Source organism: Natator depressus, chromosome 6 (genome assembly GCF_965152275.1).
Source record: "Natator depressus isolate rNatDep1 chromosome 6, rNatDep2.hap1, whole genome shotgun sequence".
NCBI lineage: Eukaryota > Metazoa > Chordata > Testudines > Cheloniidae > Natator > Natator depressus.
In genome coordinates, this window is record NC_134239.1 from 68,759,656 (window position 1) to 68,772,257 (window position 12,602).

General features: G+C 43.2%; 1 protein-coding gene across 1 annotated transcript in view; it reads right to left on the reverse strand.

Annotated features, from left to right (window-relative positions):
• The window catches only part of CAPN3 (calpain 3), a 66,188-nt gene extending 56,061 nt beyond the window's left edge, over window positions 1-10,127 (reverse strand). Inside the window, exon 1 of the mRNA XM_074955648.1 lies at window positions 9,702-10,127. Within this exon, the coding sequence (XP_074811749.1) occupies window positions 9,702-9,992 (291 nt within the window). The 5' untranslated portion in view covers window positions 9,993-10,127. The remainder of the gene's footprint in view (window positions 1-9,701) is intronic.
• Between the last annotated feature and the right edge of the window lie 2,475 nt (window positions 10,128-12,602).

A 12,602-nucleotide genomic window follows, 5' to 3' on the forward strand; every position in this document is an offset into this window, starting at 1 on the left:
GTTGGAAACAAATGTCTTCCTGACACTGCTGTCACGCTTGTCTCGAAAATTGGCATAGTGTCCTGTGGGAAGTTTCAGATTATAGGAGTACATTTTCTAACCCAGCCAATGTACTTCAGCCTGCTCCCACTGAAGTCAATGGTGAAACTATCATTGACTTCAGTAAGAACGAAACTAGACTCAGAGTACGGACTTCAGGGTTTGGCACATTGTATTTTAGTTAAATGTAGCTGGATATTTAAATACTTCCAAAGCTGCCAGTTAAAAAAGAAACATAAACACACCACTGTGATGTTTCCCTCTGGTGTTATCTGGACGGGTGATCTGCTAGGTCACTCCAATCCTTGACTCGGAGCCAGCCTTACCCTGCTCTGCTCTGAGAACCCCCACTCCTGGGCTGTTCACGCACAGCCTCTGGCATGTAAGCTGCTCCCAGTTACTTGCAACTGAATGACACTAGCCAATATCTCTGGTCCCAGAAACAACCCTAGGAATCTCCATCTTGCAGTGTCCAGTTATGCCTGCTGGATGCTGCAAGCTTATATGAGTTCGTCAATTTAACAAAGAAATTGATATGTACCAGGCTTATTATCCCAAGGGGAGCCTCTGACATGCTTCAAACCAAACGCACTGCTTCAGGTAGAATAAACAAACAGATTTAGTAACTATAAAGATAGATTTTAAGTGATTATAAGTCAAAACATAAGTCAGATTTGGTCAAATGAAATAAAAGCAAAACGCATTCTAAGTTGATCTTAACACTTTCAATGCCCTTACAAACTTAGATGCTTCTCAACACAGGTTGGCTGGCTGCTCTTCAGCCTTTGATCAGCACTTCAGTCCCTTGATGTGGTGTGTGTAGGTGTAGGTGGAAGAGAGAGCGAGCATGGCAAATGTCTCTCCCTTTTATCATGTCCTTTTTTCCCTTTTGGCTTTGCCCCTCCCCCCTTCAGAGTCAGGTGAGCCTTACCTCATCGCAGTTCCAAACTGACCAAAGAAAGGGGGGTGACTCCCTCAAGAGTCTAATGCAGGGGTCGGCAACCTATGGCACGCGTGCCAAAGACGGCACGCGAGCCAATTTTTAATGGCACGCTGCTGTCTGCCGGGGACAGCAGCGTGCAATTAAAAATCCTGCCCAGCCCGGCCCACTCTTCTCCACCCCCACCCACTGCTCTCTCCTTACAGGGCAGGCAAGCTTCCCCCTTCCCCCGCCTCTTCCCCCAGAGTGCAGGGTTCCTGCCCCTCCTTCTCTCCCTCCCTGCGGCCGATCAGCTGACGGCCCTTGCTACGGAGGGGGAGGGGGAAAAGCGGAACCGCAGCGGGCTCTCTGCTCTGGGGACCTTGGCGAAGGGGGTGGAATTGGCATATCCCCTCCAGCCTCCTGCCGTGAGCCGCTCAGGGCAGCGGGCTGGGAGCACCCCCACGACCCCAGCCCACACTCCCAGCCCTCTGCCCTGACCCCTGCACCTCCCTCACACACCCCCAGCCCTCTGCCCTGACCCATGAACCCTCCTCACACACACCCAGCCCTCTGCCCTCACCCCTGCACCCCCCCACACCCCAGCCCTCTGCCCTGACCCTTGCACCTCCTTCACACACCCCCAGCCCTCTGCCCTGACCCTGAACCCCCCACACCCCCGAGCCCTGTGGCCCTGACCCCTGCACCCCGCTCACACGCCCCCAGCCCTCTGCTCTGACCACAACCCTAGCCCTGACTCTGGCACCCCCCACACATACCCAGCCCCCCCAGCCCCCTGCCCTGACTCCTGCACCCTCCTCACACACCCATAGACCCCATGCCCTGACTCTGCACCCCCCACATCCCCATCCCCACCCTCACCCCCACCCTGAGCACCAAACGGGAGCTCCTGCACACACACCCCCACATTCCCACCTGCACCCCTTGCACCAAATGGGAGCTGCCCAGGTAAGTGCTCCACACCCAAACCTCCTGCCCCAACCCTGAGCCCCTTCTCTCATTCTAGCTCCTGGCCAGACCCTGCACCCCAACCCCCAGCCTGCTCCTTCACTCCCAGCCCTGTTCTCAGTGCACTCCCACCCTCATCTCAGTGCAGAGAGAGGAAGAGAATGGGCCAGAACCAGGGAGAAAGTAGTTACCTACTCTATGTGGACAGGGCCGGGACCCCAGACCAGCAGCGGGCTGAGCGGGGCCGGCAGCGAGGACCCTGGCTGGCAGGAGCCGGCGGACAGAACCCCAAACCGGCAGCGGGCTGAGCCGCTCAGCCCACTGCTGGTCTGGGGTCCTGGCCGCCAGCCCCGCTCAGCCTGCTGCCAGTCTGGGGTTCTGGCTGCCGGCCCCTTGCCAGATGGGGTACTGGCCGCAGGCCCCGCTCAGCCTGCTGCCGGCCTAGGTGAACGGAACCCCAGGCCGGCAGTGGGCTGAGCGGGCCGGGGTGTAAGATCAGCATTTTAATTTAATTTTAAATGAAGCTTCTTAAATATTTTGAAAACCTTGTTTATATACGACAATAGTTTAGTTCTATAATATAGAGACTTATAGAGAGAGACCTTCTAAAAAACGTTAAAATGTAGTATTGGCACGCAAAACCTTAAAGTGAATAAATGAAGACTCGGAACACCACTTCTGAAAGGTTGCTGACCCCTGGTCTAATAGATTCTTTTGTTGCTGCCTAGGCCAGCGTCTTTTGTTCCTGTGAGGCTGGACTGGGTTTGTCCCATATAGGGTGACCAGATGTCCCGATTTTGGGGTATTTTTCTTATGTAGGCTCCTATTACCCCCCACCCCCTGTCCCGATTTTTCACACTTGCTGTCTGGTCACCTTAGTCCCATACCGGTCCTGATGAGGTGTGAACTGCCTCTCTGCTCTTGGAGAGTTTTTGCCTGGGTTTGCTTTAAGCCATGAGGATACATTTTCAACCTCGTAACTATATACATGAAATTATAACCCATAAATATAACTATAATATCACTATAACAACAATGCTCAGTATATCGTGAGCCTTCCAAAGACACCCGTCATGACAGACTTTGCATTGGATACCACACAATCATTTTACAAGGATGAACATGGGGGTGCTGGGTGTTCCCCTGAGGTAAAGAGCGCCACAACCACCCACCGTGTAATTTCACATGGCATCATATTCAACTACAAATTGTACACAAAACAAAAGACAGAAATCATACAGTGGTCATGTGGACAGATACAGGTGTAATATAAATATATTTCTGAGCTGAAGACAAAAGCAATATTCTGCAAACCATCTCATTTTCCTTACTACTCTCAGACGCCTCCCATCCCCCATAGGGAAATTTTGTAAAATTGCATATCATTGCTTGTACCAGTTCAACTCCTATTGTGGTAGTAATGCTGCCATCCCTAGTGCAGACCAGTTGCTGGCGTTTTAAGTATCATGCCATCTAAAAGAATGGGGCAGAATGGGGCGGGGTGGGGGTGGAAAGAGGTGGGCAGGGATGTAGGCTTGGTGGTATGATAAATGGGTATGTAAAAGTACAGTACTGCAAGGGAGTCTTCCTATTAATATGTCAGTGTTAATGTATCAAAACAGGATTGCAGCAGGCCCCCTTTTCAATCTTGCATTGTGATGTAATGAAGTCCATTTCTCATGTCTGAATGCTATTGTAATATCTTTGGTAATTTCACATTGTTGTGTAATTTAATTTAAAGGGGAGCATTTAGTAACCTCATTCTGCAATCAGATGTACCCCCCCCCCAATGGCACATTGCAATGTACCATCAAGAGACTTTAGTAAAGTCCCCACAGTGTCCTCACCAGGTGATGTATCATAATGTAGACATCATAGCAGCCTGATCATGTGAGGTATTGTAATGCAATCCCTTTAGCATCCTCTTTGTATGATAGATTGTAGTGCAATTCCCTTTGCACACTTGTGGCACAGTGAATAGCAATATAATCCCATTAGTGCCTATTTTACTGGGTATACTGTACCTTCAAGGCACATCCCTCGGTATACTGATGGCATAATGTATTGCAATGGGATCTTCTCTGCAACTCGATGATATAGTTAGATAACCTGTGCTCCCTTGTGGTGCAATTATTATTTATTATGTGTACTGCAGTAGTGCCTAGAGGCCCCAGTTCCACTGTGTACAAGACGGCTGGCACTTTACAAGCCTGTAACAAAGAGATGATCTCTGCCTTGAAGAGCTTACAGTCTAAGTAATATATCTGTAAGAAGGTGGCATATTCTGTAGTTCTTCACAGGAATGCATGGCTCTTCTGTTGAAACCCCTGTTGCCAGATGCTTGAACCCTGCATAGAGATGCAGATGTATTTTTGCTGAGTCACTTCAAGTTTAGATAGGCAGCATGGTTTAGCAAGCTGAGCTGAAAAAATCAGGAATTCCTGACCTCTAATCCCAGCTCTGTCACTAGCTTGTTGTATAGCCTTGGGAAAGTCACTTAACCACATTGTGCCTCAGTTTTCCCATCTGTAAAATAGGGATAATACTTACCTACCTTGCAAGTGTGTTATGAGAATTAATTAGTTAACGATCATAAAGACTCCAAAAATAAGTAAGGATACACCCACCTCCCCAAGAAGTACATTAACTGGACCATTGTTCTAATGTACAAGGTAATGTAAGTATTCACTTCAGAGCACTCTCTCCTGTAAAGTTTATTTTCTGCAGATAGGTCGCAGGTTTCTTTGGGGTTTTTTGTATAGTCTCTTCAAGATCTTGGGTCAGATTCTCAGCCCCAGTTCTGTTCTCTTTGTGGCACCTGAGAAGAGCAAAGGGGATTTTATGTGGCTGCAACTGGCCAGTTGAGAACCTGCCAGCAGAAGGGAATACTCAGTTGGTGAAAAGTCACTGGAGCCAGTTCCTCTATTAGTCTTCCCCAGCCACTGGGGGGTGGGGGGGACCGGGAGGGGGAAGTATGGAGGTGTGATGGGGTGCAGATGGGATGGAGCAGAGCTCTCCAATTCTCAGCCAGCATATGGTCACTTAGGAAGCAGTGCTAGATGTTTTAAGTTAGAACAACTCCTAAATGTTCTAATTTGCATTAGGACCAGGACAGCTTGAGAATCAGAGGGCTAAAAGCAGCTCCCTAATGATCTTGATCCAGTCCTGCGCTGAGTAGAAGAGAGAGGTGCAGTAGAGAATCTGGCCCTTGAGTTTCTCTTGTCTTACACTCTCAATTAGATGATTTGATCTTATGCAGTAACTGTGAGGTATTAATTATATACTATTCATGTAAACCAGTTTAAAGTATAGTTTGAACATAAACACTGTGTGGGATCCTGCAATCCTTACTCTGGTAAAACTTTCATAGATGTCAACTGAAGTTTTGCCTGAGTAAAGCCTGTGTGTATTCAGATCATGTTATGGCAGTCACTAGCTGACTAGAATTACATGCTTCTGTTCCCCTGTCCCTCTGACAAAGTTCACTGCTGCTGTATATGGCAGTCTGTCCTTCTGACAGTAACCCAAAGAGCAGTCCCCATGTCTTCACAGCACAGACCAAGTATTTAAGAGGTAGAAGGTCAGGGATCAGATTTCTTTATGTTGTTAGTGGTTCCTGAGATAAGTGGCTTCAGGGCCAGATATCAGAGTGGTTGGTTCCTAGGCTGTGAACCCCCTGTCTCAGTTACAATAACTATTTCATTGCAACATTAATGCAGTGAGAATGTCACTGAGAAACCCTTCCTCAAATTGCAGTTCTATATTCCCAGCCTAAGTGGAGAGTTACCAAAATTCTGATCATCCTGCACATGCAATATAGGCCTATATTCATGTAATGAATTGAACTCAGGGCTGGAAGTCAGAAAGCCTAGATTCTATTCCTGTTTCTATCACTGACACTGTGGGACCTTGGGTCAATCACTTAATCTCTAAACCTCAGATTACCCATTTGAAGAACAGGGCCAATAATAAAGCACTTTGATATCTACAGCTGAGAAGTGCTGATTAGGTGTAGAGCAGTGATTCTCAACCAGGGGTACACGTACCCATGTGGGTATGCAGAGGTCTTCCAGGGGGTACATCAACTCATCTAGCTAGTTACCTCGTTTTACAACAGGCTACATAAAAAGCACTAGCAAAGTCAGTACAAACTAAAATTTAATGACAGACAATGACTTGTTTATACTGCTCTATATACGATACACTGAAATGTAAGTACGATACTTATATTCCGGTTGATTTATAATTATATAGTAAAATGAGAAAGTGAGCAATTTTTCAGTAATAGTGTGCTGTGACACTTGTATTTTTATGTCTGATTTTGTAAGCAAGTAGTTTTTAAGTGAGGTGAAACTTGGGGGTACGCAAGACAAATCAGACTCCTGAAAGGGATACAGTAGTCTGGAAAGGTTGAGAGCCAATGGCAGAGAGCACTATTATTATTTATGATTAATACAAGAGATGCAATAATGTTTGCATGCTGCACAGCACCCGCTGCTATCATATTCATTTTTTTAATTCCTTCACTGTTGCCAGAATAATAATACTTGACACTTATATAGCACCTTCCATTCAAGAATCTCAAAGGGCTTAGCATAATAATTAGTAGAATAAATAACATACGTGTAAGTATTATTTCCCATCCTATAGAGGGGGAAACTGAGGCACAAAAAGGTTACATGACTTGCATCAGGTAACTCAGCAAGTCACTGGCAGTGAGGAATAGAACTCATATCTCCCAGTTTTGTACTTTAATCTATAGACCTTGCTCCATTTAAAATGTACATTTATTCTTTCTGGGAGAACACCACATATATAACACACATATGGTAGTCAGGGAAAGGCAGCAGAGTTAAAGGTGGTATTAGAATGGTCTCTCAGTACTTCCAAACTGTCTGACATTTTTTGTTTTGTTTTAAACTACAGCTTTTGAATTACCTGATTCTCAAACTATTTTTAAAATAACTACAATGTTCGAAGAATACCGTTGTAAATTTATCTATTTACAATCTTAACTCTATTTTAACAAAGCTTTCCCCCCTCCCCAGAATTTAAGTAAGAATGGAAGATGTCAGTGTCTTTATGGAATGGATATGTACTTCTGTAGTTTAGCCTTGAACTTTTGGTGGTTTGATGTATGCTTTAATCCTTTAGCAGAATACCCTTGATGGCAGTATTACTGCATCATATTAATTTGTCTGTATGGCGTCCTATTATTAGCATATTACTGCTATTCCTGTCTGTAACATTATCAGACAAGTTCTTCTCCGAGCAGGGAAGAAGCACATTTGAGCTGTGGTTCTAAATACCAGTGAAGCAAAGTCTTGGGTCAGTCTGCAGACTGCAGCAACAAATACAAGAAACTCTAGCTTCAGTTTATGGAAGGAGGAGGACTGGATTATAAGAGAAGCTGCTGATGTATCTGCTTCTGAAAGTTCACATGGAGAGAAAGGATCCTCTCACTATAATATGCTACAATATTTTGCATTTATATGCACTTTTCAAGATCTCAAAGCACATTACAATGGTGGGTGTTCTACCTTTTACACCTATGGAAACAGGCATAGAGAGGGTAAGGCATAATTTTTCAAAAAGTGTGAACTAATTTAAAGTTCCTTATCATTAGGTGTCTAATCTATGACAGTGATGACCTGATTTTCAGAGGTGCTCAGCACCCACATGTGCATATTTACAGCTGAGTCTGCTCAACAGCTGCAGTGAGTCTCAAGTTGGTCCATCCAAACACTGTCACTCCAAATTAGTGGATATATTTGAGAATTTGGGCCTTACTGACTAGCCCAGCATCACACAGCACAGTGCCAGAGCCAGGGTTAGAATCCAGATCTCCTGACTTCTAGTGCCTTGCTCTAACCTCTCGACTATGCTGTCTCCTTTATATGAATGAAAATTAGCATTGAAACAGTGTGGAAAATAATTTAGGATCTGATATTTAGATTTTTAGGTTGCATTTCTGTGTATTGTACAACCCTGTGCACACTGTTGGCACATAGTAATTATTATACAGCTCTCAAATTGCAGCAAAGATGATTCTATACGGGTGGATTAAAGATCACTGGGATAGGGGCCGAAAAATCTGAGGGGTCCTAGAAACCAAAGGCTTAATCCTCCACCTCGTGCAGTCATTTATACCTGTGCAACATAGGTGTTAAATGTTACCCCTTTCAGTTTAACACTTTTATTTAGCCACATACCTTTATTCAGTTCTCCTCTGATATCCACTGACTATGCCACTACACGCTGCTGTATCACTTTACCTCCTGTAAAGGTATGAGAAAGCATCTCCCTTGCCAGTCAATTCAATTGCTGCTCCACTTAACTGATAACCAGATATTTCTAGGGAAACCCTGGGGCAGCAGATAGGCTAAATGGAAATGTTTTTAACTCACTCCAACATAAATTCTCCTTCTAGTTTTGATTGAACTGTCCTGCATTTTAAAGATTGGTTCTGCCTCATGCTCTGTCAATACATAGAGAGACGAACTTCAGTGATGTTGCATGAGATGTAAATCAATGCAGCTCTTATCCCAGACTGTATGGATTACTCCTGCATAAGATATCATTACAGGCTGGGACTAAATATCTTCCTGCCCTTCATTTTCTCACTATGTGGAGAAATAACTGTAATGGACCTTTACAGTCATCTTCTGGTTTTATAATACCCACATTCCAAGGCCACTGGCCTTCTAGCTTTATGCTATCATCAGCTCAATCCATGATGTTTCATTATGGCATAAAAGTATGGGATAATGCTGCACATATGTAAAAGGAAGCCCATAACAATCAGGGATGGATACAAGCAAAATCCTCAGCATTTGGCCTTCACCCAGGTGAAGTAGTGAAATAGTAACAGGCAGCAACACAATGTACAGCTGGTCGGCTGCCTGTTGGATGAGCTGGGAGGCCTCACTTGGAAGGAAATATTAGGAGTGAGAGGAAAAACAAGAGTCCATCTAGGGTTGGGATTCAGGACCTTGGAGGGAGAATTCACTCTGAGGGGAAAGCTGGATAGGGAGAAGTCTGTCAGGAAGGGCAGAAATATTGGTGAATTTGGGACCCAGTAGACATTAATCCACCTTGGTAATTATTATAACCCCCCAATTAATGGCAGACAGATAATGGGATAACCAGCTTTGCCTTTAAGAACAAGTGATCATGGAAATCAATGATGAGATAATAAAATAAAAGAAAGTGGTCCAGATTCTGCTCTGTTACATCCATGCAACTTTTTTGACTTAACTGGACATGGGTATAATTCAGAGCTGTTCTTCCAAAGGTACTTCTGAAAATGAAAAGATGGGCCCAAGGGGCTATTTGTAGTGAAATAAAATTAAGAAACCCACCAGTAAAATAAAGTAGTGTTGAAAAAATAAATCTACGCAGGCCCCAGTGTGTGCGTTGGAGAAAGAGAAGAGGGTTTAAAATTTGTTTCGTTTGGTGTCTTCAGATGAGAAAATTCCAAACAAATCAGAGCAAGTAAAAGCCAATAAAAATACATTTCAAAAAATTAAAAGTTCCAAGTAATCAATCCAAGGTCCTATTGATTTTCAGGTGATTATTTATATTCTCTCTACACTTCCCTATCCCCACAGATCCTAGACAGTAATTTCCCAGTCCTAGAAAACAACTAGAGAAATATGTTTCCAGTGTATAGTTTCCCCCGAAGGGAATGTGCTCAGTACAGATAACTGCATTGATTATATTTATAAACAGAAAAAGGCATTCAATGTTTTAATTAGACAGACAAGTTACTCACGGTGGGTCTTTTCCACTCAAATGTGATGGGTAGTTTCTGGCTGTAGAAAAGGGAGCTCTCATTAGGTGGGAAATCAGGATCCACATAAAGAATCTTCTTTTCCAGGCATTTCTTGTGGAGTTCTTCAAAGGTCTTTTCCCGCACTCCAATAATGGGCTGGTTGCGACTGATGATAGCCGAGTAGATACCCCCTGAACCTCCTCCTGTTTCAGCTGTTGTGCTAATGCTGGTGCTGGGAACTGACCCAGCCTCTGTCTGTTGAGCCAGCACAGCATTTATGGCCGACGGCATGGAAATCAGATTTGAACAAAATTGAAAAAGAAAGGAAAATAAAAAGGAAGCCCTTGCAACCTGGACAGAAACTACAGAAAAGAGGAAGTCACCGAAAAAAAACCAACCGTTGAACGGCTCTCTCTTTTGACTGCAAGTGCCCAAGTCACATTAAAAGTGATAAAATGTCATAGGACAGAGCAATTTGTACGTCTTCCTGAGCTTCTTGCTATGGTAATTTTATCAGCAATCAAAATTTGGTCCTTGACAGGAACAAGAGAAATTGTTAAGTAACTTTTCTGTCTGGGGTTGGTGTGTCTACAGCATGTGTGTGAGAATGTGTCTGTACCCTGGAGAGATTTCAACAAGGAAAACTAAAAATAAACATGGGGGGGTGGGGTGAGTGAAAGAGAGAGAGAGAGAGTCAATTTGATGTGTAGTTTCTTCCTATTCAGGGCTTGTTCTCAGAGAAGGATTGACATGGGTAGGCTGATTCCCAATGCCACATAGTTTTTTCTTTTCAATTGCAAAAAATGGTGAAACTGCAAGTTACATTTACATTTTGGTTTTAAGCAGCATTTTATAGCATGTTCCTTATTGTTATGATGGGTCCTGATGTTACAAAGATTTATGTACCTGTTTAACTTTACTCATTGGCAGAGTCTTCTTTGCAAAAAAACGGTGTGCCTTTACACTGAGAGAGCCATCTTGACTTAAAGTCCTAGTGGGGACAAGGCACAGGTAATTTTTATCATGATATAGCTAGTTGAGGTCAACCTTATGCCCTCCCCACCCCAGCTGTCAGGCTTAACTTGACTGGGTATGTCAAGCTATGGTGCCTTGTTTCCACTTAGATTTTACATTGAGATAGCTAACTTGACATAAAACACACCTCTTTTTATTTTATTTTATTTTTTTTGCAGTGAAGGCACAGCCATTGGCTTCAATAGGATTATTTACAGTATGTAGAGTTAAGCACATATGTAAATATTTGCAGGATCAGAGGCTAAAATTATAGGAGAATAAGCTGCAGGTTTTTAATAGTTCACTCTTGGGTACCTACTTGAGACATCATTATATTTAGAAAATTATCATGGCACAGCTGTCATACTGTGTGTCTAGCCAAAGACCTTATGGCAAAGCAACCCTTTGAATGGACACCTTACATTGCTCTTGAAGTTCTGATATTGTAGGAAGAGTTCAAGTTTGACAATTCAATGTCTTAGATAAAATCGGAGAAGTCATGAGTCAAATCTAAGACTATACTCTAAATCTAGGAAAAAAACATATTCCTAGTGACATACATTAAATATAGCAGGACTTTGAATTCCTTTATAGGAATGAGTGTTCAACCATTAATGCCAGATAGATCAGATTCCCCAAATTATATAATTAAATTAATTGGCAATGAAAGATGAGATGGCATTTTTTCTACTTAAGCATATTTTATATTATTGATTTTAATTTTAAAAGTCCACACTTCAACTTTTCCAGTGAATGAGTGGAAAATGGGTTTCCCTTTGCAGACACATGTGGAAACTGGAACAGCTTACTTGATGACAAACACAAATGTTCACATGAAAGTTGTGCTGCAAGATGTCAGCTTTCAAGATAAACTTTTGTATTAAAACAGAAAGTCAAGCTATGTTTTTGGCAGGCAGTGTGGTCTAATGGATAGGCCACTGGATTGAGAATCAGCAGACTTGGGTTCCCAGGTTTACCATTGAATTTGATCGAATCATTTCACTTCTGTGCCTCCATTTCCCCATATGGAAAACGATACTCGCCCTTCTCTTTGAAAATGCTTTGGGATCTGTGGATGAAAAGTGCTCTATTATTGTTTTAAAATCTTGTTTATTTCTAGTCTTTGTCCGAAATTTCCAGTTAATACTTTGTGTGTGTATAATGAGAAATCGCTCACACATATTTCTTGGCACACTCCATTGCTGGCATTAAGTGAAATGAGAACTAGACTCTTTATCTTTAAACATGTATTGCTGGCTGTTTGCTATAGCTCTAGCTGTTTAAATGGCAACCTGTACATCTGCAGGTGGATAAGCCCTATACACATCAAAATTTTCTGTCACCAAGAAGTCTTAAATCATATGACAGCATATGTTTTATTTATGGCCAGTGACACTAGGGGCTGGACTCCAGCTCATTTATATGTCCTCAACCCATGTGTACTAAAGCTTGTTTGCCAAGACAGTGGTTTTTCAGGTATGGTTCTTAGTTCACTTGGATTACTTGCATCAAGTCATGTTGATGCAAATGATCTTTGAAGCTCAATGGACAGCTCTTGTAGATCCACTAAGGCTGCATGATCTATAACTAATGCAGTCTGTAAGTCTGAATAACCTTTTAATAGAATCATAGAAGATTAGGGTTGGAAGAGACCTCAGGAGGTCATCTAGTCCAACCCCCTGCTCAAAGCAGGACAAACCCAACTAAATCATCCCAGCCAGGGCTTCATCAAGCCAGGCCTTAAAATCCTCTAAGGATGGAGATTCCACCACCTCCCTAGGTAACCCATTCCAGTGCTTCACCATTCTTCTAGTGAAATAGTGTTTCCTAATATCCAGCCTAAACCTCCCCCACTGCAACTTGAGACCATTGCTCCTTGTTCTGTCA